Genomic DNA, 27,059 nt, shown 5'->3' on the forward strand with positions numbered 1-27,059 from the left:
TGTTGAAAAACCAGATGATGAAAACCTCAGTATCCTGCCTTTGTTTTGTATTATGTCAGATAGACTGGGGTCCACATGCACCAGGGAAGTATAAACAGCTTGCCAAATAGAGTATAGGGAGTGTGATAAATCATGACCTTTCAGAACTGAATCTCTTTATTTTGTTTCTTATGCTTGAACTTTAGAATTTACTTCCTTTCATATTGAGCAGGCAGTCTGGAAAGGTTTTTCTTATGTGTATATGCATGGTAAACTCTAGACTTTATTTCCTTTCATATTGAAACAAGATCCAAAACATCTTATAGAAAATCAAGGTGTATGGGGATCAAAAAGAAGACAACAATTCCTTTTTTAGGCTGTCTTTTGTGCTGCGGAATGTAAAATGTCTTTTTATTTTTTATTTATTTTTAAAGCTCTGTATAGAGCTTTTGTTCCTACTGCTTTGATATTCTGTGCTACATTTGTGGCTGAGCAAAACTACCACAAACCCATCCACTCTGGGGGAGCAGTGAGATAAATTCAGTTGATGCATGAGATGTAGTAGGATCAGGAGGAAGAGAGCCCCTAACTTGCAGCCTTAGGACATCGGAGTTTGCTGCCAGGAGGAGGAAGGATACGCTTCAGGTGTACGTGTCCTCTGGATGAAATGAGAGGAGACTTTCAGGGTTGTAGAATAATAGTTTTGAAACCAGTGTGAAAAAACCTTGAGCCAATGGAGGAAGCGCTCCATCTGACACAGAAAGTGATCCATCTGGTTTTCCTCTTCTATAACAAGAGGTCAGTTCATCGGCTAGCTACTTATCTAGACTTTCATCCACTCTCAGTTGCCAAGGAGCACTGAGACTTGCATACGGTTCTGTAGATTATGTCAGAGGCAGGACTCTAACAAAGCAGTTCCTGGCTTGGGTCTAAAAGGCTTTAAGTGGTATAACTTTGAGGTGTGATTGGCTAAGATGATAAAATAAGGTAATAGTCAATGGCAGATAGTTTATGGAAAGACAGGCATATGAATATACTGTTGGAGGATCTGTGAATAATGGATCCAGACATTCTGGAAAGTTGGAGTTATGCTAAGGACATGATTAAAATGTATATCCTGTAACCCAGAGATGTTTCTGCGAGGCACATAGTCCAAGGATTATCAATAGAAAAGACGGAAAGATCTCATATATACCAAATGATTTATAGCAACATTTTTTTTTGTGGTAGTAAGAACTGGAAACAAATTGTTCGTTGCCAGGCAATGGCTATACAAATTGTGGTACATGCATGTAACAATATTACTGTGCTGTAAGATATGCTGAGTGTGATAAATATAGAGAAACATGGGAAGACTTAAATAAACTGATACAAAACAGAAGTAAGCAGAAACAGAAAACAATATACACAATGTTCACAGTAATATGTGGTGAGTGATACATTGGGCTCACTCTCCCAGAGCAGTCATGGCTACATTGCTCTCTCAGCCTTCTAAGAGTACTCCTCAAGTACAGGGGATGTCTTTCTTTAAAGATGGTTCCAGCCTCTATTCTAGTGTTAGACTTTAGTGTCATTTAACCCACAATAAACTCTTACACTAAGACATTTACTTCCAGGAAAGTAAGAAGAGAAAAACAAATATTCTTTTCCCCGCTCAAAAAACAACACCTGGGTATAAATATTCTCCTACATTATCTCTGCCCCTGAAGAGTGGACTGAGACTTAATTCAGTTCCTACAAAGCATTTGTCCCACCAAGTTCACTTCTAAATGAAGCGTAGCTAATAGTTGGATGGATCTACATCTTTGCTACTGCTGCACTAAACAGCGAAGGTCAATCAAAACTTTGCTTCTCACTGTCCAGCTTCTGGCAAATCTCAGTATGCCTTCTGACTCCCAGACTTCTGGTTTTCAAAGCTCACAGTATCAGAGCCATCTCTAATAATTTCCAGCTAATGTTAGGAAGAATAAGGCCCAATATTGACAGAAGCAACAGCAGAGTCCTGTGCTTAACAGAGTCCTTGCCTTTTATTTGAACATGCCAGGCAGGAAAACGCCAGAACCAATAGACTAGCCCTGGCTGACCAGTGTTTTTGAATGTCCCCTAGTTGTAGTTACCCTGCCAATCAATAATCTATCTCATGATGTTATCTGAAAGAACCAACCCTCCCCTATCCCATTACAAAAAAGATAAAAAAATAGGATGCTGGGTAACTATTATGACCAAACTTGACCTTGAAGAAGAGATATGTACCTCTCTTTGTAGAAATGAAGGTCTATGGGTATGGAACACTGTATATATTATTAAACTTAGTAGATTTTTTTCTGAACTGCTTTTCTCTCTTTTTTATACTTTATTAGTTTCATTATTATTGCTTATAATAGTATTTATGATTACTGTTTAGTATTATTCATAGAGCAGGAGTTGGCAAATTATGACTTGTGTGCAAATGCAGCCCACTGCCTGGTTTTGAACTTGACCCGTGGACCCCTCCTTTTCCAACCTCTGGGACAAATGTAGTAGAAAATGTATTAGAAAATGAAGATGATAAAAAATCAAAGATGTCCACAATTGTGTTTTAAAGCCTTCAAGTGCAGAATGGTTTCCATAATGTATTACTGGTGGCATTTTCTTTCTTTCTTTCTTTCTTTCTTTCTTCCTTCCTTCCTTCCTTCCTTCCTTCCTTCCTTCCTTCCTTCCTTCCTTCCTTCCTTTCTTTCTTTCTTTCTTTCTTTCTTTCTTTCTTTCTTTCTTTCTTCCTTTCTTCCTTTCTTCCTTTCTTCCTTTCTTCCTTTCTTCCTTTCTTCCTTTCTTCCTTCCTTCCTTTCTTTCTTTCTTTCTTTCTTTCTTTCTTTCTTTCTTTCTTTCTTTCTTTCTTTCTTTTTTCAATTTTCATTTCCAAATTTTATCCCTCCTTCCAACCCCTCCCTGACCCATCAAGAAGGCAAAAATATTCAATATGCCTTTATACATTCGAAGTCATCCAAAACCGATTTCCACATTAGCCATGTTGGGGCTAAGTGGAGAGGAGAAACAAAAAATATAAATAAAGAAAAGTATCTGCTTCAATCTGCATCAAGTTCATCAGTTCTCTACCTGATGATGGATAGTGTTTTACATCATGGTGGCTCACTGTATTCCTCAGAGTTACTAAGTCCTTCACTGCTGATTAGAATACTGCTGTTACTATGTAGGTGGTTCTGCTCACTTCACTCTGCAGCATTTCATACAAGTCTTCCCAGGTTTTTCTGAAACCATCCTTTTCATCATTTCTTACAGCACAATACTTCTGCATCACATTCAGATGCTATAACTTGCTCAGCCATTCCTCAGTTGATGGGCATCACCTCAGTTTTCAATTCTTTGATACCACAAAAAGAGTTACTAGAATTATTTTATACTTAGGTGCCCTTTCCCTCTTTCTTTGTTTTCCTTGAGGCATGCACCTAGTAGCAGTATTGCCAGATCAGAGGGTTTACACAGTTATGTAGGCCCTTGGGCATAGTTCCAAATTGTTTTCCAGAATGGTTGGACCAATTCATAGCTCCAACAGTTCCTTAGTGTATCTATTTTCTCATGTCTTCCTGGAGGGAGTTTTTAACTAGTTCTTTTGCACTAACAAAATCATAAGTCTTTACCCACTTCCCACTTTAATAACAAATAAATAAATACACAATCAAATGAATGAATGCATGATTGAATAGATAAAAGGTCAGACAGAGATGACTATAAAGCAAAAGGTCACAATTTATTTTGTGACCTTCTGTAAAATCATCGTCCAAATTTATAAGTCAAATGACCTGTAAGGAAATGTGCCTCTTCCAAAAGGGATATGAGGCTTGCTGCTGAGCTCTGCCCACCTTACCAGGGTAGGTAATACCTGAAGTACCTATTGAAGTTTTTCCTTACTCTCTGCTTCTGTACCCCAGATCCAGCTAGATTGGCGGGTTTTCTGTCATTTTCGGCTATCAATAAGAATTTGTATCAATGATTTCCAAAATTTTCCACTATTTTGCAGACCCTTCTCCTGGATATAATACTTCTACTATTATTTTCCATTGAGAACATATTCAATAACAAAAATTCATTATGTGGTGATGCTTTATAATGACACATCAATATCTTCATGCACTTGAAAAATAGTAATATATAATATAAGGTGCAAGATTGCCTTTCTCCAGAGAAAGACCTATCTGACCTGGGCACTGACTCTCCTAGGCATCAAATTCCTTCACCATTTTCCAACAACCTTCTCAACCTGGAAGATGCTTTCTCCCCTACAAACCCCTCACCTGAGGAAGTGCCCAGGCTAGCCCACTCCTCTCAGCTCCACTCCTGACTCTCTAGATAATCCCACCCCACCCCCCTTTCCAGCTGTCTCTTCATGCTGTCTTTCCCATAAGACTCAAAGAACGCGGACGTCAAGAGACTGTCACTATTTTGCTTGTATTTGTGTTTCCAGCTCTCAGCACATTGCTTGGCATATAGCAAGAGCTTAATAAATACATACTGAGACGGGACTGTGTGTGGTTAGGCTCACATAGGTATTCAAAATGCAATCTCTGAAATAGCCACCAGGGAGCGCTCCAAGCTTAAACTGCTCCAGTTGCCCTTTAGCCCTCCATGCACAGGCAAAAATAAAATGCCCTCATGGGACCCACCACACACAAGAGACAGGACTCCATGTGAGTCCCTGCAGCAGCTTCCAACCTTGTCACCTTGTACATCCTGCTGTACCAGGGGGAACCATCCTGGGAATAGCTCCCAGGTTCTGAATGTCCTGACTCAGATTTTATTTCTCTTTTAGCTTAAGGTTGAAGATGAAAAGGCTGTAGTTTCACAGGATTGTAGATCCAGAGTTGAAAGGAACCCTAGTGGGCCAACCAGTTAAACCCTTACCTTTTACTGATGAGGAAACCAAGGCCCAGGATGTTGCAGCACTTATAATAACTTATGTGTCTTTTCACAACTTTACTGAAATGGTCCCATACCCATTAAGATATTTATGTTCTTTCCAACTTAATGTGGAATTTAAAATTGATGTAGAAACACACATATGTATATTCAAAAGAACACACACTCATTCACATTAAAGACACAACATTAAAACTAACGAACCCTATTCAACCAACTGGAGAAAAGGTCTGAAACCCATTGCCTTCAGTGATTAGCATCAGTTTCATTAAAATTTGAGTTCTCAGCTTAACTTCTGTCAAGAAATCATGGTTTTCAGAAACTTCCCCCTTCCTATCAAAGAATGAAAATAAAATAATCTCATCACAGGATGGAGGGTGACCTTCATCCCCACTCTTTGTGCAAAAGCTTTTCAATTTAATGTAATCAAAATTATCCATTTTGCTTTAATAATGTTCTCTATCTCTTGTTTGGTCATAAGTTTCTCCATTCTCCATAAATCTGACAAATACACTATTCCTTGCTCCTTTGTTTTGTTTATAGTATCAGTCTTTATCTCTAGATCATGTATCCATTTGGACTTTATTCTTGTGTACTGTATCAGGCATTGGTCTATGCCCAATTTTTGTCACACTGTTATTCAGTTTTCCCAGGAGTTTTTGTCAAACAGTGAGTTCTTATCCCAGAAGCTGGGGTCCTTGGGTTTATCAAACAGTAGACTGCTTTATTCATTGACTACTGTGTCTTGAGTACTTAACCTATTCCACTGGTCTATCTCTTAATTTCTTAGCCAGTACCAGGTGGTTTTGCCTTCATCTCTACTCTTACAAAGACAGCAGTCACTTCCTGCATTTTTACCAAGGGAACCCTGAAGTCTGATTGCCAGGAACTCTACTCCTTATCTGTGCCGAGTCTACTATTGTTCTTGCTGTTATTACAGCAGTTAAAGCCTCAAAATTGGGGAGGGAGAAAAAGAAGAGGAGGTAGAGAATAGAATGAGAGAGACATACAGAGACAAAGACAAAGAGAGATAGAGTTAGAGATAGAGGTAGAGGGAAACTCAGACAGTGAGATGGGGGGGGGGAGAAGGAGGAGAGAAAAGACAGAGAAGTGAAGAGGGGAGGGGAATAAGAGAAAGGAAAAAGAAGGAAAAAGAGAGAGAGAGAGAGAGAGAGAGAGAGAGAGAGAGAGAGAGAGAAATGGGGAAACCACCACAAATGTGAGATTCAGTGACCTCAAGTCCTGCTCAGGTCCCCTCTGTGCACTCGTGGCCCGCACCGGACTTGGCCCTACCCATTGTGTGGCATGATATACACAGGTTGGTTCACATCCTTTTAAAATTTTCATGGTTCCTTTACCTGTTTCTATAGTTGAAACTGGCCAGTTGATTCATTCCACCTACCCATATTCTTCATTCCCAGTCCCTGCTTAATGAAAATGAAGGATGAAACACTTTTGATTTGCCATGTGTTATACATATCTATATGTATGTATAATATGCATATCATTTATTCCATCCACAGAAATTATATTTGCTTATGTACCATCCTTTTTAAAAAAAAACAACATAAGGGTGTCTAGCCAAGATGGCAGTGTAACAGTATGGACTTTCTAGAGCACTCCTGCAAAGCCCAGACAAATACCTGTAAAAAATGTCTCTAAACAACTTCTGGAGCTGCAGAACCCACAGAATGATGGAGTGAAGCAAATCATCAGCCCAAGACAGCCGGGAAGGTCTCAGGGAAGTGTCGATTGCACCACACAGTGGGTAGGGTGAAGTGCAGTTTGGGCTGTGAGTGCACAGAGGAAATCTGAGCAGGCCTTGGGGGACTGAATCTCACACTTGTGGTGGTTCCCCCAAACACTGAAGATAAATTGGGAGGTCAGTGGGAAAAACCTGTGGGACAGTGTGAGAGACTAGAGTGGTTTGGCCCAGCCCCAGGGCAGCAGGGGAGGGGATAGAGGAATCCAAAGCAGCCACAGCAGCAGGGGCAGCTGCAGCCACTGTTTCTGGAGCTCTAGCCCCACATATTGCACAGGGATTGAGCGGCTGACAGTATAGCCCCCACCCCCACTGGCAGCAGAGAACTACCTTGAAAAAGAGCTCAAAAGTCAAGTAAATGACTTGGGAAATGAGCAAAAACCAGAAAAAGAAACAGACTATAGAATCTTTCTTTGGTGACAAGGAAGATCAAAGCATACAAACAGAAGGAAACAAAGCCACCAAGAAAAAATATTAATTGGTCTCAGGCCAAGGAAGGGCTCAAAAAGGATTTTGAAAATCAAATAAGATAAGTAGAGCAAAAATTGAGAAGAGGAATGAGAGAGATGCAAAAAAATCATGAGAAAAGTGTCAACTGCTGACTAAAGGAGACCCCAAAAAATGCTGAAGAAAATAATACTTTAAAAAATAGACTAACCCAAATGGCAAAAGTGATCCAAAAAGCCAATGAGGAGAAGAATGCCCTAAAAAGCAGAATTGGCCAGATGGAAAAGGAGATCCAAAAGCTTAGTGAAGAATATAATTCCTTAATGATTAGAATGGAGCAGATGGAAGCTAATGACTTTATGAAAAATCAAGAAATTATAAAACAAAAACCAAAGGAATGAAAAAAATAGCAGACAATGTGAAGTATCTCATTGGAAAAACAACTGACTTGGAAAATATATCCAGGAGAGACAATATAAAAATTATGGGACTATCTGAAAGCCATGATCAAAAAAAGAGACTGGACATCACCTTTCATGAAATTATCAAGGAAAACTGCCCTGAGATTCTAGAATCAGAGGGTAAAATAAATATTGAAAGAATCCACCGATCACCTCCTAAAAGAGGTCTAAAAAGATAAACTCCTAGGAATATGGGATCCAAATTCCAGAGTTCTCAGGTCAAGGAGAAAATATTGCAAGCAGCCAGAAGGAAACAATTTGAGTATTGTGGAAATACAATCAGGATAACACAAGATCTAGCAGTTTCTACATTGAGGGACTGAAGGACTTGGACTATGATATTCCAGACTTCAAAGGAGCTAGGATTAAAACCAAGAATCACCTACCCATCAAAACTGAGTATAATACTTCAGGGGGAAAAAAATGGTCATTTAATGAAATAGAGGATTTTCAAGCATTCTTGATGAGAAGACCGGAGCTGAATAGAAAGTTTGACTTCCAAACACAAGAATCAAGTGAAGCATGAAAAGGTAAACAGGAAAGAGAAATCATAAGGGACTTACTAAAGATGAATTGTTTACATTCCGATATGGAAATATATTTGTAACTCTTGAGACTTTTCTCAGTATTTGAGTAGCTGGAGCGATGATATACATATAGACAGAGGGCACAGGGTGAGTTGAATATGAAGGGATGATATCTAAAATAAATAAAATTAAGGAGTGAGAGGATTATATTGGGAGGAGAAAGGGGGAAATGGAATGGGGCAAATTATCTCACAAAAGAGGCAATATAAAGCTTTTTCAATGCAGGGGAAAGGCAGGGAGGTGAGAGGGGAAAAGTGAAGCTTACTCTCATCACATATTGTTTAAGGAGGGAAAACATGCACACTCAATTTGGTATGAAAATCTATCTTAACACTACAGGAAAGTAGTGGAGAAGGGAATAAATAAGGTGTGTGTGGCGGGGGACGACAGAAAGAAGGGCAAATGGGAGGAGAGGGTAATTAGAAGTAAACACTTTTGGGAAGGGACAAGGTCAAAAGAGAGAATAGAATAAATGGGGGGCAGGACAGGATGGAGGGAAATATAGTTAGTCTTACACAACATGACTATTATGGAAATCTTTTGCAAAACTACACATGTGTAACCTATATTGAATAGCTTGCCTTCTCAGTGGGGATGGGTGGGAAGAGAGGAAGAGAGAGAAGTTGAAACTTAAAGTTTTAAAAATAAATTGTTTTTACATGCAACTGAAAAATAAGAAATGCAGGTAATGGGTTATAGAAATCTATCTTGCCCTACAAGAAAATAGAGGAGATGGGGATAAGGGAAGGGAGGGATGTGATAGAAGGGAGGGCAGATTGGGGGAAGGAGTAATCAGAATGCATGGTGTCTTGGGGTGGGGGAGGGAGAGATGGGAAGAAAATTCGGAACTCAAAATCTTGTGGAAATGAATGTTGAAAACTAAAAATAAATAAATTAAAGAAAAACACCATACTAAATCATTGCATGAGAAGACTGTAACTTTCAGAGATTCAAAATATAATGGAAGAGCTGAATGTTTCTGCCCTAGATCTGACTCCACAACCAGCCTACTTCTGTATTTCCATTTCAGTGCAACAAATGAAGAAAATCTGCTTTCAGAATCATTCAAAACCAAAACAATGGTATTAATGAGAAAGCAAATTGACCATCCTATTACATGTGAGAGTAAATGACTCAGAGACCCCACTCTAAGAGGAGCAACTTAGCAAAAGAAAAGGTGATTTCAGTATAAAAGGTCAGGTGAAAGTTTTTCCTATCAGGAACAGTTGTTAAGAGAAAATCATAGCCCTACATCCTCCCCCGCCCCATTATTCATTTGTTGAAGCCAAATAAAAGGCAAACTGGCAATGCTTGTTGTGCATATATATTTGAGATCCCCTTTCAATAATAAGGAGATGAGAGGAGAGGAAAGGGAAACACAAGAGAAGAGGGGAGGAGAGAGCAGGATAGGGTAGGAGGGGGAGGGAAGGAGAGGAGAGGAGATGAAGGAGGGAGAAGGGAGAGGAGGAGAAAGGAGATGAGGAGCGGGAAGGACTTGAGGAGAGGGGAAGGAGGGAAAGGTGAAGGAAGGAGAGGAGATGAAGAGAGAGAGGAGAGGAGAAGAGTTGAAGAGTGGGGAGAAGAGAGGAAGTGAGGAGGAGGGGTAAAGGGAAGAAAGAGGGAAGGAGATGGGAAAGGAGAAGAGAGGGAGGTAGTCTGAGCATGCTGCTTTCACACAAAGCAAGGAGACTGCTGAGTAGGATCATTATTGTTTGTCCTTCATTCTCAAAGAGGGTCATGACATTAGGAAGGTGATGTCATGATTTGCAAGTGAATTGGATTTAAGTGAGGCAGGGCTTTGCAAAGTTATCAGCCTCACTCTTTCCTGCAGAGCCATCTGGGTTCAGTGCCAAGGTATAGATCAGGACATCTGGAGATGTCCCAGGGATGCAGTGGGAGACTGTGGCCTTTTTAAGTTTAAGTCTTTTCCCAGGTCTTGGTTTGACTGAGGCAACCCACATTCAGTGATTAAGGCTAGGTAAGAAATGAGGCAAAGAACGGCCTCTTTTACCTAGTCAAAAAAAAAAAAATCAAACTGGAAGGGGAAGACTCTCAGGATTTCTGGCCAAAACAGAAACAATTGATATTTACATTCACTCTGAGCCATCAGGGCCCAAACTATGAAAGCCACAGTGATTTGGGTTTAAGGCATAATCCCTAAGAAAGAGATCTAGCCTGTAAACCCCAAGCTATCTTGTGAATTTCAGCAATGATCAAAATTTACATTCCTATGTGGACAGAGGGAGAGGAGGTAGGATGGTAGAGGAGGGAAGAAAGAAAATAAGGAAGAAAGGGAGGAAGGAAGGAAGGAAGGAAGGAAGGAAGGAAGGAAGGAAGGAAGGAAGGAAGGAAGGAAGGAAGGAAGGAAGGAAGGAAGGGAATTGTCTTGTCCAACTTGCAACTGGCCAATTGAGTCCCCAGTGGGACAACTACAACTACTCAGAGGATGTTACTTGTCCTTCATTCTTGAAGAAGACCATGACATCAGGAAGTTGATGTCATGACTTGCAAGTGAATTGGATTTGAGTGAAGCAGAGGCATGCAAAGTCACCAGCCTCACTCTTCCCTCCAAAGTTGTCTGAGTCCAGTGGCAAGATACAGATCAGGACATCTAGAGATGGCCCCCAAACAGGATCATGGAGCTAGTACGCAAAAGGTGGATTACTAGGGCAGAACCTCAGCAGAACTAAACCAATGGTGGAACACTAAAGTTGAGTCTCTCCAAAGTTTGAAAGAGAATCTAGAACTTACAACATGGTACAATGAAAAAAAATTACTGACCCTCTGAGTCAGAGAACCTTGTGCTCAAGTGCTGCCCGTCATGTTCATCCCTTCATGAATTTAACTTCCCTTGGTAGTGTTTCCTCATCTGAAAAATGAGGGAAGTTAGCTAGACAGCTTCTGAGTTCCCTTTTAGATTGATAACCTTAATGTTTAGGACTATCTGCTTTGTGGGATTGTTTCCTACAGGTGTGTTGAGGCTTCTTGATTGAGGAAGTAGAATAATGGGTACTTGTCGTTCAAACTTCTGGATTCCTGACAGGGGCGGGGCAGAAACCCTCTCAACAGCTATCTGATCTCCAGGATTCTTTACAGATCTTTAATCTATAAAGCTAGAAACATTCAAAGATATTATCAAAAGTGAAAGTCCACTTGGAAGTTCAATGTTTTATTAAGCAATGTCAAAGTTAAAGAAGAAATTATAAATTCAATGAGTTGTACCCCAGTGAGTCCATGAGCCAATGCAAATCATAAATATAACTATGTATACTTACACAGGCTGGTTTTTGTGCATATCATTCCATAATTCCTCAGCACAGAAACTACAAACTTACAAAATCTTCTAGAGGCCTTCTACTAAGTCTTGAACATTGGATGGATACCAGTGATTCATGGGCTATCCATATGATTTTCTCATTTTTGTTGCATAACCAGTCCACAGACTTCCTGATCATACATGTTCTTAATGACATCTTTTATGACTCTTTTTTAATGTTCAAGTCATTACTGGTAAAAAGCTGTATGGCCTCTTTAAACCCATCATTGTCCTTTGAGTCACCAATAAGCCTGATTCTTTAGAGATTATGGTGTTCCATGGTTCATAAATATTTGTTATCATTGTTTAACTGCTGTTGTTCAAAATGTGAGCTTTTGTGTCAGGGAGCTATTTGACTATATGGGTAGTGCAAACAGCTACCCAAAATAAATTGAATCCTGTTCTCCATCTCTTACCCAGTTCTGAAACCAGCTCATAATCATCCAACAACACTTGGTCAAATTATATGCAGTGATAGACTAATTGAATGTCTAGCCCATTTAGCTGTAGATTATAAGTTGGGTAATAAATAATATGCACTATTCGATCACTTGACTTTTCCCACATGAATTGCTAACCTGACTGAGAAAGTCCTGTGGCTGTATCCTGGATTTGATTAAATTAGCCCATTGTCAATTTTGAATGGGAACATCAGGAGAACTTTACCATTTATCACCTTTGTTGTTTTTCAGTTGAGTCTGACTCTTTATGACCCCATTTGGGATTTTCTTGGGATTTTGCTATTTCCTTCTCTAGCCCATTTTACAGATGAGGAAATTGAGGCAAACAGGGTCAAATGACTTGCCTAGGATCACACAGATATTAGGTGTCTGAGGACAGATTTGAACTCGGGAAGACAGGTCTTCTGACTCTAGGTCTGGCACTCTATCCACAGCACCATTTAGCTGTCTTTGCTGTCTATAGGAAATTCTTATCTAATTTGGACCCTATGAAAGATATTTTCCATGGCTCTGATGAATACCATTTATGAACATAAGTGTGTCTTCCTATTTTATGTTTTATTTTATATTGATAATAAAAGGATTTTTTAAAAAGTCATCTTTGTGGTTATATCTTTATAGATCTTTTGGCATCTTGTTTTGTTATATATATGTATATATACATATGGCATCTTGTTGGAGTCCTTAGACTTTAAGGTTTTATTTTGTCTTATAGAGTTAAATATTTTTTGGTAATCAGTAAGCAGTTCATACAGAAATAACTGCATTGTCAGTATTTCTAGAATTCATGCAATAGAATTGCATGGGAAATTGTAGAGTGCAATAGAACATTATCTCATAGTCATATGAAAAAATACTCTAAATCACTATGGATGAGAGAAATGCAAATTAAAACAATTCTGAGCTACCACCTCACACCTGTTATATTGGCTAGTATTATAAAAAGGGAAAATAACAAATGTTAGAGAGGATGTGGGAAAATATACCATTGGTGAAGCTGTATTCTGATTCAGCTGTGCTTGAGAGCAAAGTGGAACTATTCCCAAAGGGCTAGAAAACCATGCATACCCTTTGACCAAGCAATACCATTACTAGGTCTGTATCCCAAAGAGATAAAAAGCAAAAAGGAAAAGTACTTATGTGTACAAAAAGAAATGGAAACTGAGGAGATGTCCATCAATTGGTGAATGGCTGACCAAGTTGTTGTATGATTAGTTGGTTGCTATCCTTTGTTCTTGAAGAGGACCAAAATGACATCACTAGGCCAGAGTCAAGTTACAATGCATACAACCATGGCTGATTAGACCAACAGGAGCTCAGAATGTTCTACCACAGGTTGAGCACAAATAGTCCATGGGAACATTTGGAATGGATTCTCGAAATTTGTGCATCTTGAATTTCTTTTGAGCTACTGCAATTCTGCTTTGCTCATAGAGCACAGTACTTTCTCTGATAAGGGCACATCATGCTGGTTAGTCCTGTGCCACTATCTCTCATGTCACATATTTAATTGCAAATTTCTGAAGAGAGACTCTGAGAGTGTCCTTTTCTGACCATCATGCTAGTATTTGCCCTGTGTGAGTTCTCCAAAAATATTCTTTTTGGCAAACATACATTTGACATTTAAACAATGTGGCCAGCTCATCAGAGTTGTTATTTCTCCAATAGAATTTGAATGCTTGGCAGTTTAGTTTGGGAAAGGACCTCAGTGTCTGGTATCTTATCCTACCAGCTGATCTTCAGAATCTTCCTAAGACAATTCAGTTTCCTAGCATGGTGCTGATATAACATCCAGGTTTCACAGGCATACAACGATGAGGTCAGCACAATGACTCCGTAGACCTTCAGTTTAGTAGTCCACCTAATACCCCTTCTCTCCCTCACTTTCCTTCAGAGCCTTCCAAACACTGAGCTAGCTCTGGCAATGTGTGCATCTATCTCATTATCAATGTGTACACCCCTGCAAAATACACCATCAAGGTAAGTGAACTTATCTACAGCATTCAGAACTTCTCCATTTGCTGTAACTTATGGTTCCATAGGGATGGTGTGGTGCTGGCTGATGAAGCACCTGTGTTTTCTTGGTGTTAATTATTAGGCCAAAATTAGCACAAGCAGCAGACAATTGATCCATACTTTGTTGCATCTCAGCTTCAGAACTACACTGAATGCACAATCATCTGCAAACAGAAAACCATGCACCAACACTCCCCCTACTTTAGTCTTGGCTTGTAGCCTTTTCAAGTTGAAGAATTCACCATCAGTGCAATATCTGACCTTGATGCCATGTTCTTCTTTATTGAAAGCATTTGGCAACATGACTGAAACATCCTGCTAAAAAGCATGGGAAGAAGCACAGAGCCTTGGTTCACTCTATTGGAGACTGGGATAGCACAATAACACCATCTGTTATCTAGAACCTGGGCAAACATGCCATTGTGAAATTGATGTGAAAGTTACCAGTGTATCTACATCTACTGCTTCCTCACTTGTCTGTCACCACAGGACTGAGATAAGTAAAAATGGTAAAATGTTGTGGGTGATGTCTTTTGATTCATGCATAAATTGGATTTCAGTGAGGCAGATTTGCATGAAATTATTGGCCTCACTGTCTCTTCCAGAGTCATCACAGTCCAGTGACATGACAGAGTCAACATGACTGGAGATGGTTCAAGATGCAATGGATGATCATGGGGTTTTTGATGTCTAACCAAGCTCTTAGAGTTCCACAGCACTTGCCTCACCTGCCTTCATGGTCGTAGGAATAAATTGTTCTCATCCACCCATTCCACCAGGAGAAGTCTTCACATGCTTGGGATAGACCCACCCTCCCTCCCCAACTCACTGATGAGTTTGAGATCCCTTGGTTACCCTCATCCTGGTTTAGCCCATCTGCCAAAAAAGTTTACCACTGTGCATGCTACAGTTTCTTGGAGTCACAGGTGAGAGTTAGGTGGATCAGATGGACACCAAAGGTGGAAAACAGCCCTGAAAAGATCTTGGCAGCCCTCCCACCAGAGGCACTACTTTTCCCCAAACCCACGCTACACTCCCAAGTTGCTGAATATGATTGTGGTGCAATACTATTGTGCTTTAATAAATGATGATCAGGATGCTCTCAGAAAAACATGGAAAAACTTACATGAACTGATGCAAAGTGAAACGAGCAAAACCAGAAGAACACTGTGTGCAGTAACATCAATATTGTATGATGATCAACTGTGAATGACTTAGCTATTCTCAGCAATTCAATGATCTAAGACAGTTCTGAAGGATTTATGATGAAAAAATGCTGTCCATCTCCAGAGAAAGAACTGGTAGAGCTTGAATGAAGATCAAAGATACTTTTTCTTTACTTTCTTTTTTTTTTCTTGTTTTTATTTGGTCTGTTTTCTTTCAGAGCATAACTAAGATGGAAATGTATTTTGCATGACTACACATGTTTAACCTATATTAAATTGCTTGCCTTCTCAATGAGGGGAGAGGGAAGAAAAGGAGAGAATTTGGAACTCAAAATCTGAAAACAAAAAGAAGGCTAAAATTGTCTTTACATGTAACTGGGAAAGTAAAATGTTAAGATTGTAGAAAAGGAAAATTATTTCATAGTGCCTATTCGCCTCATTTTTTTAAATTAAGGTTACCCTTAATTTGTACATTTTTAGATTTTTATAGAGATGAGAAAATTATTGGTGGTGGTTTCTCAGTGTCCTGTTCAATTTAATTTTAAAAAGTTTAATTATCTGCTATGTATGAGGCACTGTCCTTGGTACTAAATATGGGAAGGCAAAAATTGAAAAGTCCCTGCCCTCAAGGAGTTTAAAGACTATTATTCTTTTGGAATTTTCTAATCTTTGAAATATCTTGAAAAGTCATTCTCATGTGCCTTCAAACTAATGCTGCCTAAACCATGGATTTCTTCCATATATTATATCTGGTCAGGTCCAGCCACATTTCCCAATATCATCATTAGCATGGCATATGTCACATACAGAGAAAGTACCCCAAAAATACACCAAAGGAAAGAAGAAGATATAGATTTCCAAAAAGTGATAAAATGGCAAACAAAAGCATATGTGTTCATCCAACATTCCTTTCAGGTATTGGAGCTTAACCAAAGAAGCTTACTGGGACTTTCATTATTTGTTTTTCACAAGGTTCTTTGTGAGTTCACTGCCACCTGTTTAGAGGGCTGGAGGCCTGGGCAATTTTTTGATAATTTTTTTTGAAAGTCTATCCAATTTTTGGTCAGCTATAGGGGAAGTCTTGCTCTCCTTGCTTTTTTTTTCCTTTTTCAACTAATTCTAATGTTCAGAGATCCCAAACAATAGATTTGGGAATGGAGGTAACAGAGAACACTTTGCTTCCCCACCAATCACTGCCCTAGAACCCCAGAGAAATGAGGAGAACCGGCTAAATATCACTGTCACATATCAGAGATGGGACTTCTCCAGAATAAAAAGAGGAGGCCAGGAAGCAGGAAGACACTTTTGTTGTGCTCCAACCTCAAACACTAATCTGCCATCTTGGGCAGTTTGCTGGCAGTTTGCAGCTAAAGTCAGAGGCTTAAAAAGTCTCAGTGTCCTGAGAGCCATTGGCTGCTAGGTGGCGTCATAGTGCACAGAGCATTGGACCTGGAGTTTAGAAGACCTTGGATTCAAATCAAGCCTCAGACAATTACTTACTAAAAGAAGTCTATTCACTGAATGGGCATTACCTCCCTCTAAGTGAGTCTCTGAAAAGGCCTTAGCTGAAAAAGACCAAGGTCTCCCATTGCATCCTGGGCCATCTCCAGTCATCCTGATGAATATCTGGTCACTGGACCTAGATGGCTCAGGAGGGGAAGTGAGACTGGTGACCTTGGACAGCCTTCCCTCACTCAAAACAAAGTCAAGTGCAGATCATGTCATTAACTCTGTGAGCTAAAATGTATATACTTTGATGGATCTGCTATCTCAGCAATATGATGAGTATCATTCCCTACCCTAAACAGATTGAACATCTGCCATGCTTTCCACTCTAGGTGATTTTTTTCTGCTGTCTGTCTATAAATATTCCATAGGATTAGTCAAATGCTTGTTGTTATTGTTACACTTCAGTCATGTCTGACTCTTTGTGACCCCATTTAGTGTTTTCTTGGCAAAGATACTGGAGTAGTTTGCTATTTCCTTCTCCAGCTTGTTTTACTAAAGAGGAAACTGAAGCAAACAGGGTTAAGTGACTTTCCCAGGGTCACGTAGCTAGGAAGTATCTGAGGCCAGATTTCAACTCAGGAAGATGAGTCCTCCTGACTCCAGGCCCCGCGCTCTGTCCACTGTGGCACCTGGCTGTCCTTAGACACAATGATGGCCTTTCTCTGGCTCCTTTGATATTTGAGGGCACCAGGACAGTGCTCAGGCTGCCTGTCTTTCATTGCTCATTCTTGCTTGATGACTATCCCAAATCCTTTTTTTGGTCATTTGTATTCTTACTGATGTTCCTTCTTTTTTTCTTTTTTGTTTTGTTTTTAGATTTCAGGTTATTTGGGGTGATTATTGTAATCTGCTCAGCCTTACCACATGTATTTATATCATCCTTTGGGCCACCTGAAATTTTGATTCGTGCCTCTTTATGTATTTTTGTTTTGGCTCAAGTTATTTCACATTCTCATCAGAGAAAATATGAGGAATGTCTAACCCTAAACCAGATAATTCTTTGAGATGGAGGACTGCAATCTCTATTTCAGACAGAGGGCCTGAAAAGAAAAAAGAAACTTTTTAATCTTAGCCTGGGAGCATTCTGCTTGGTTTTTCTTAGTTGATTTGTTGGCTTATAATGGAAGAGTAACAACCTATCCTTATCAGGGAAAGGCTTTGTAGCCATTACACCCTAACCTACTAGAACTAGAAGGGTAGCTGAGAAGCTAGTAGCAGAGAGTGAGGCTCAGTATTCAGTGGAGAGGTCATACCCATCAGGGTGTAGGTGCAGGGAGAGTAATTCAAACACATCACCAGAAGATAGTGATGGTCTCTTGGTGTTGGAGTTATATGCTGCTTTTCTACATGTGTTTCCTGGCCAGATATGTTGCCTACATGTATGACTTTGATATGTGATACTTATTAATGCCCTCTCTTTCCTGCTGATGATATATACATACATATGTGTGTGACTATATATACATGTATACATGTATATATAGTAGGTTTATGGACAGAATGTTCTTTTTAAAAATAAATTTTTATTGATGTCTTTTGTTTTTACATTCCACATATTTCTTCCAGTAATTCCCCTTCCCCCTCCTATACAGCTGTCCCTCATAACAGATTTTTTTATAAGAGGAAAAAGAGCAGGGAGAATCAGTAATACATCCAAAAAAATCTGGCATTATATGCAATATTGAACCCCTGCAAAAAAGCAGGGGGAGATGAATTCTCAAATTTCTTTTGGGGGCTGTCTGTTCTTTATAGAATTCCAAGTTAGTTTTAATTATTTTGTGGTCGTTGTTTTTCCCATTTACATTGTTATAATCACTGAGTACATTTGTTTTTCTGGTTCTACTCAGTACACTTTGCATAAGATTTTTCATGTTACTCTGTATTCATCATCTTTACCATTTCTTACAATACACTAATCTGATACAGCATTCATTTGCCACGATTTGGTTTGTTGTTACCCAGTCAACACTCATCTACCATCATCTATCTATCCACTGAAAAAGTGTTTCTAGGGAGAATGTTCTATTGTTATGTTTCTGACCATGGTATTCCTTAAATGCCTTTGCTTTGAATTATTCATGTCCTCCAGCTGAATAGAAAAAGGCAAAGAAACTAATGGGGGCTTGTGAGAAGATGCAGACCCAAAGATTACATTGAACGTGAGGTGGTTCTTCTTGGGGCGTCACTTGTGAGAGCAATATTTCCCAGGTACATAGCAAATATTTGGACATTAACCCACCAACACACACATGAGACCTATACTATAAGCAGACAACTATAAAATTATCTAACAGAAATAAAGAAAAAAAATTGAACAACTGGAAGGCTTTCTCTTGCCTGGAGCCTAATTAGTGCAACCAATATAGGAAAAATGTCAACATTTCCCAAATTGTTTTATTGATTTAATGGGAACTTCACAGTGAGGTGTTTCACAAACTTACATTGAGTCAGGCAATATTAGACCTAAAAGGGACTTCTGAGGTCATCTTAATCCCAGTCTTTCTTTTTCTGGATGAGAAAATTAAAGCCTACATAATTGAAATGATTTATTCAAGGTAATGTAGGTAGAAATTAACCAAGTCAGAATTTGAACCTAGGTCCACTGGTTGAAAAGTATCATGGTACAGTAGACAGAAAATTGGATGTGAAGTCAGGAGATATCTGGGTCCCTCTCTGGTATTGATTGTACGTGATTCTCATGTACAACTCTGTAACCATGGGCAAAGCATGCAGTCTCTGAACCTCAGATTCCTCCTATGTAAATGGAGATGTTAGTAGCACCTCCTTCATGGTGTTATCATGAGGCATCAATGAAATCAAGCAATTCACCAGCATCAACTCATTTTCATTCTATATGTCTTTATTTTTAGATGCACTTCTTACATGCAGCAAATTGGAGGATTTTGTTTTCTTAGCTATTATTCAATTTCATCTTGTTTGACTGGTTAATTCATTTAAGGCTGTGATTATTAGGTTTGTATTTTCCTCCATTCATTTCTTCTGTATTAATTGTATCTTCTTCCTCTTTTGTGTCAATCTGTATTCCTGCCATTAATTTTGCTTACACTAATTTAATCTCACCAGTTCTCTCTCACCTATCTCACCCTTGTTCCTCCTTAAATTGCTTATTTCTCTTTCTGTATATGTATTATGTATGTGTTTGTGTAGGTGTGGGTATGTAGTCGATATGTATGTGTGTATGTGTTGGTATGTAAGTGTGTATGCAGGTATATATGTGTATATGTAGGTAAGTAGGTGTCTATGTGTGTATGTAGCTATATAGATATGTATGTATGTAGCTGTATATGAGTGTATGTAGGTGTGCACATATGTACATGTGTGTATGTATGCATACATGTGTGTAGGTATGTATATGTTTATTCAGGTATATATGTGTATAGGTGAGTAGGTGTGTATGTACATATATGCATGTGTTTGTAGTTGTGTACATAGGTAGCTGTGTATGAGTGTATGTGGATATGCATATGTATGTGAGTATAGATATGTATGTGTATATATGCCTATATTGTGTAAGCATACCTGAGTGTATGTCTATGTGTATGTATGTATGTATGTATTATGCATGTGTGTCTGCCTGAGTATATATGTAGAAATATTTGTAGATTTATATGTATGTAGGTATGTATGTGTGTAGGTATTTTTTTTGTCTTTTTTTTTAATTGGCTAGTAGACACGTTTTGCTTCCTACAGAGGAGAATCAGAGCCATGATGACTAAGGTAAGACCCAGATATGTATGTAGGTTGTGTGTGTGTATTTAGGAATGCAGGTAGGTATGTAGGCATGTATATCTCACTCTTCTTGCTCCTTCCCCACCCAGTGTGTGTTTCAAAATACTTCTCCTCTTTTCCCTCAAGCAATCTTTTAAATTAGATTCCTGCACAGTGCTCTTTTTTTTCTAAAGATCATTTATTTGTCTTCCACCTCATTTCTATCCCCTTTTAGTCTGTTCCGAATTCTCTTCTCCCACTCATAAGCTATACTCTCACATCTTTCTTCTTCAGGGTCTCCATGTTCCTTGGATGAGGCAGAGCTTCTCAAGCATTAAATACCACCTGCATCTTTTATCCTGTTTCTATGTTAGTACATGTAGAGATCTCACCCCATTTCCTCTTCCAATTGTTGTTGATTTCATTAAATTTTTTGTTTTGGTGGGGCCTTCTTCTGATGTGCCTCACTTCTAAAAATATCATTTCAGAAGAAAGCAATGATTCATGGCTGGAAGTAAATCTGTATCCTGAATCCCGAGATTTACTCCTCCTCCCCATCTTTCTGCTCAGTCAGAGACTTCTCAGAGGACTTTTATACCTCCCAAGCAGCCCTAGTAATGCCTCATTCTTTTGGTACGTGGTTCTGATTGAAGTTCCTTCCTGGGCCTACCATTGTAGAAGTGGCCATGTCATCCATATTGCCTTCTAACCCATCTCAGGCCCCTGACTCTCTGGGCAACTTCCTCACCTAAACCTTGCCCCCTTGAAGGTACCTTTCCCCTACCTCCTCTCCCACTTTTCTGCTTCCTGTTATGCATTATTTTCCTCTACTAGAATGTAAACTCCTTGAGGATGGATTGTATTTTCAGTACTTGGCCCTGTGCCTGGCACATAGCAAACTTAATAAATGCTTTATCTAATCTAATCTAATCTTTACCAAGTTCATTCCTTCCTTCTATAGCAAGGATATCATATCTGGATCTGAATCCCTATTGCTATCAGCTTGGCTTCTGGCCACCCTAATGCTAACCCTTGCTTGGAGAAGATGATCTTTATTTTTGTCCCTTCTACACAGATGAAAAAGGCCCCTGTCACTCATCAAAAACACATGTACTTAGTTGTTCTGGAGACAATTTGAACCTGCTCCGTTGAGCTAATTATTAAATTTTGAGTAAGAGCATTCATACCTCAGAAACTGGAAAATGCTACAAATCAGGGCTTGATTTATTGCTTTGTTGATTGTCTAGACTTAAGAAAGTGATGGAAAATATTAATAATGCAGATGAAACTTAAAAGCGTATCATTGGTTCGTCATTCTTTCCAGAGAGCCTTTTCTTCAACATTTACCAGTACACCACTGGATACACCTGTTTACTTCCCACCCAAGGGAATGTTCTCTGATGGTATTTTTTCCTGTCCTTTTCTAGTGCTAAACTTGCTTTCCATCTCACACCCACTTCTCCCATTCCTTTTCCTCCTCTCTTACTGTACTGTCCCCTCCCCCACCCCAGACTTTCCCTTCTTTATTTATTTCCATGGTGAATCAAAAGAGATAACATATCATCATCATCATCATCATCATCATCATCATCGTCATCATCTCTAGCTCCTCTCTTTGTCCTTCAGTGACTCTTTTCTTCTTGCTTGGGTGACTTCTCATTATTATCTCCCTCTACCCAAAAGATATTTATGTTCTTTTTAATAAGATAAATTGAGTTATCACTTGTTCCAGCCATGTTATGTCAAGATAAAACTTGAATAATAATGAAAGAAGCTGCATTTGCAATAAACATTTATAATATTTATAAAGCATATCAATCAAATACATGCTATACTATGGGTGTTTATCAGTTCTCATTTTACTACAAATTATCAGATGTCAGAGAGGAGAATGATCTTTTTGCACTTAGGGGGATTTAGCAACAGCCAAACAAAAACAAGACAAAATTTAAAAATATGCATTTGTACAAAAATGAAATGACCACTTCCAGCTAGCATGCTGTCTCCTGGAATGCAGGGTTTGCAAAGAAATAGAGCAATAAAAAGTGAAGCTTGTTCGGTGCTTTATGTTCTTCAGAAACCCACATTGTTAAATGTCCAGTGCCTGAGGAAATAGTTATTAAAACATCAACATATATAAATCCGTGTTTAACATATCCTTCTTCATTTATAAAGATCTAGATAAGGACAATGCACTTTCCCAATGCATTCAAATCTCTTAGGCAAGGTTATTTTATGGCCAGGTGTGCCTTATCAAGTTCAGTTCTAGAAACCACATATGAATAAAGACATTGACAAATTTGGGAGCATCCAAACGAGTGTGATTAATACATTAAAGGGCCTCAAGGTCATGTTAGACAAGGATCAGTCAAATCCATTGAGGATATTTAGCATGGAGAACACATAGGGGAACTGAATACCTGCCTTCAAGAAATAGAAAGGTTGTAACATGGAAGAAAATTTTCTTTTGCTTCATCTAGCCATGAGATGAGAAATTATAGAGAATCACATTTCATTTCAATGTAAAGTAAAACGCCCCCTCTGGGGCTATTTCCCCAACTCACATTTAGACTGAGGGGCCAGGGCCCCTGAAGGCCCTGTTACTCAGGGATATAGGGGTAAGGTTTTAATATTCTCATTCATGAGCCCCCATTACTGTGCTCCCAATCAATAATCAATCAGTTGACTCTATTAGCTTTTAGATAATGAATTTACTAAAAAGGTCAGCTGATTCCAAACATTTTTTCCTTCCCACTGCCAAAGCATATTTTGTAGCATTATCTCCCAGAAATTCACAAAAATTCTATAAAGAGAGTGGACACTAACTTAAGGTACACAATGTAAGTAATACTTGTGGCAAAGTGGTACCTCCCAATACCTGTCCCTAGAAGTCCTAGTTTCCTTTTGGAGAGTCTCCATGAAGTTTGCTTTGGGGCAGGACAGTGGTGATGGATGAGTTACTCTACTGCTCAGTTGGGCTAGTTCCTTTCAAGAAATGACCTGTTTGTTGGACAGGTGGATTGATTATGAGATTATGAGCTACTCTGCTACTGCTGGCTCAGGCTGCTATGCTGTGGCTGGTACTCTCTCCCCTACTCATTCTTGAGCTTTGGAGGGAAGAGAAAATGTCAGCTGTCTCCTTGCAAATCTCATCAGGCCTTGTACTGCCTACAAGGTTGCTCCCTGAGCATATCCATCTTATAGTTGCTGCTCAGTCACTTAAGGAGAGCAAACACAAAGGAGACCGAAGCAGTCACATACTCATAGCAGCCTTTGGCCCTGTGGGAGACAAGGCCGACCCTCCCCAACCTGGTTCTGAGGAAGTGATTCAAAGCAGTCCTATCTCCTCAAAATGCACAGTGATGAAGGGAATGGTAGCTCCTTTTGGATACCCTCTCAGTTCTAGCTCAGCAAGTCCTAAATAATTAGTCTTCCAGCCCCACAGCCAATTAGAAGCCTTTTTTATCATCACAAAACATGTTGTTCAATTGTTTTCAGTTGTTTCCAACTCTTCATGACCCCATTTTGGGTTTTCTTGGCAAAGACACTGGAGTGGTTTGCCATTTCCTTCTCATCACACAGTACCAACTCCTCATTTAGCTCTGACCAGAAACCAGCTCGCTCCAAGTTTCCATATACTTGCTTGGACTGAAACCAGGCAGAGAATATCTGTACATGACTTTGACCAGTCCCCCCATGAGAAAAGAAAAGCTTCTTATAACAAGAGCTATCCAAACAAGTAACAGGGTGCTACGAAAGATAGTGGTTCCCCTCTCACTGGAAGTCCCTAAAGGTTGTATCATTACTTGTTGGGAGAGGCTGTAGGCACAGTGCTTATTCAGATATGCTTTGTCCTAGGATCTCTGAAATCCCTACTAGCTCTGAAATTTCAAAGATACCTGAACCCAAAAGTGATATTCTTTACGTACAAGATACAACTTAGCATAAAATAATGACCCTCTGGAGGAAATGTATAAGAATTTCTAAGTCCTTGACTGAAAAAAAGGGGGATATTATAAGGTCATTACTCTCCTTTATGCCACTGATGAAACCATTTTAGCCTTCATTTTAACTTCAGTGTATTAATGTTTTAAACAATAGCTACTAACCTTCCTCAATCTTACCCTCTATTTTCTAGAAATTGAGTTTTATTTATTTATGGTCATGAATTAATAGTTTATTTTCAACAGAACAATAACAGAATTTCCTTACTTATATGAGATAGGTTATGCTCACCTACTCATAAAAACATGACATCATAATTAAGTCAGACCCTCAATCTTACCCTCTATTTCTCTGAAAATTGAGTTTTATTTAATCACACTGATGAATTAATATTTTATTTTCAATAGACCAATAATAGAATTTTCCTACTTATATGAGCTGTTATGCTCACATACTCATAAAACATTACATCATAGTTAAGTTAGAGCCAAAATAATGTAATCTTGAACGAAGTTATTTGAAATGACTGAAAATAGTACAAAGGCTTTAGGCTTTTTAAAAACATGCTACTTTATTTCCTAAAATAGTTTGACAGTATGTCTCCTTTGAAATAACTTACTGCAGTCCATCACCACTGGACCAGCAAAAACAGTCTCATGCTTGGCTTGTGATATTAATATTTGGTAGTAAAGATTTGACTCTGGTTATCGTTCCAAGTAGACAGTCTTGTCCATTCACAGCAACCGGCAAGTCAAACCAAAATAAAACCACAAACAGTTAGACATACTGACTTTTGGAGTACACACTTGGTGTTTTCTTCCCTGAGTGATAACTTTTGCGAGTTGTATGATACGATGGTATCGAGTACCTGTAGCGATTGTCTTTCTCCTTACAACAAAAAACACAGCAGAATATCGTCCCTCCAGCAATGAGGAGCAGTGCTGTGACCCAGCCTATATAGAGGGCTTCTCCTAGCTCTCGCTTTTGAGCTGTATTCACTACTGGGTTGTAGAAATCTCTGATGATTGCATTGGCAACCCAGCACACCGGGACCAGAACGACAATGCCTGTGAGGATGAAAAGGATTCCAGCCGTTAGCAAAATAAAGCCCTTGACTTGGTCATTGTTCTCCGTGCATGTGACACACTTCATTCCAAGGATGGCAATCATGAAGGTGAGAAAGGAGAGTACAGAGGCTGCACACATCAATCCCCTAGAGGCCTGCAGGTCTGGAGTGAGAGCCAGCAAGGAGTCGTAGATCTTGCACTGCATCCTGATGTTGGCATGTCTCATGCAACTCATCCACAGGCCTTCCCAGAGGTTTTCAAAAACTATAATGTTGCTTCCGATGAAGGCAGAAACTCTCCACTGCGGCATGACAGTGATGGCCACTGTCCCCACCATGCCAATTCCTCCTAGGATTAGTCCGACTATTTGCAGACCATAGTAAGCCATTTTGTCTGGAAATGTGTATACCTGTGCCAGACCAAGAGGAATTAAGTAAATGAAGCAGTCAGTAGGCATGCAATACTGAGCCGCTGATGGTTTCTTGTGTTAATGTCCTCGGGAACCTAATGTTGGTTTGTTTGTGTTTTTTCAGATAGGTTCTGCTCAGCTACTTGCAACTAAGTTAAATCCAGTATTGGCTGGCTGAGGTACCTTGACTGACTGGAACATGTGAACTCACCAATCCGGTGTGTCTACTTTCTTGTCCAATAAGAAGGGGACAGAGGCACTGGTGTATTTAATTGCTCATTCTTTGTACTTCACTGTTTTTTCTAAAAAGGCAAACAGCATGTTTATCCATAGCCACAACCATGAATGTCTGTGCAAACCTAGAAATGTTATCAGTCCCCTAGAGAGAGAAATACATCTCACAGAGGTGAGGGTGAAATTTTTAGAATTGTAAATTAACAAAGGCCCTCTAACAGTTAGAACCTGCGTCTTGGGCCCAAGTTTGGGAAAGAACACTGGATTGTCTCTTCACCCAAGGAGCTCTTTCATTCTGGACCCACACAAACTGTTTGGATTAGATTTAGTCCTGTGGAAGTCCGGACTTCTAAAAACTGTCAGACTCCCTTTTCCACATTGGCTCATTACACTACCACTCTAATGCTGGGGATGGGGTAGAGAGGATTACTTAAAGCTTAGATTTGGCCCATGTCTGTAGTTGTGTCTGACTCTTTGTGACCCCCCCCTTTTGGGATTTTCTTGGCAATAGTGAAGTGGTTTGCCATTTCCTTTGCCAGCTCATTTTATACATGAGGAAACTGAGGCAAACAGGATTAAGTGGCTTGCCTAGGGTAACACAGCTAGTAAGTGTCTGAGGCTAGATTTGAACTCAGGTCTTCCTGACTCCAGGTCCAGTACTCTATCTACTGAACCTCCTAGCAACACTATTGGCCCATGTCCAGGATCTCTCTATAGGAAAGATAAGAAAAGCATTCAATGTGCAATGTAAATCTAATGCGGGGGAGGGCAAGAAAGAAAGGGAATTTATACATTTACACAGCATTTATACAGCACCTACTATGTGGGGGGGAGCCACTGTGCTAAGCACTTTACAAATGTCATGTCATTTGATCCTCACAATAACCTCAGTATGGGACAGGTATTCATTATAATATATAAAACCTACAAGCATGTATTGACAGAAAGACATAAAACAGAATTCAATAACCTAGAACTACTGTTACAAAATTCCTTGGGAGCAAGGATTGTTTGATTCAAATTTCTATCCCTAGAGTCCAGCTTAGCATATAGTACT

The 27,059-nt window shown here is 39.4% G+C and overlaps 1 protein-coding gene across 1 annotated transcript; it reads right to left on the bottom strand.

The window, feature by feature from the left end:
* Nucleotides 1-24,837: 24,837 nt before the first annotated feature.
* On the bottom strand, nucleotides 24,838-25,953 carry CLDN8 (claudin 8). Its single transcript, XM_072613753.1, has one exon. The coding sequence runs from the start codon at nucleotides 25,814-25,816 to the stop codon at nucleotides 25,070-25,072; it is 747 nt and encodes a 248-aa protein (XP_072469854.1). The 5' UTR covers nucleotides 25,817-25,953; the 3' UTR covers nucleotides 24,838-25,069.
* Nucleotides 25,954-27,059: the final 1,106 nt, after the last annotated feature.

Source organism: Notamacropus eugenii, chromosome 5 (genome assembly GCF_028372415.1).
Source record: "Notamacropus eugenii isolate mMacEug1 chromosome 5, mMacEug1.pri_v2, whole genome shotgun sequence".
Classification (NCBI taxonomy): Eukaryota; Metazoa; Chordata; class Mammalia; order Diprotodontia; family Macropodidae; genus Notamacropus; species Notamacropus eugenii.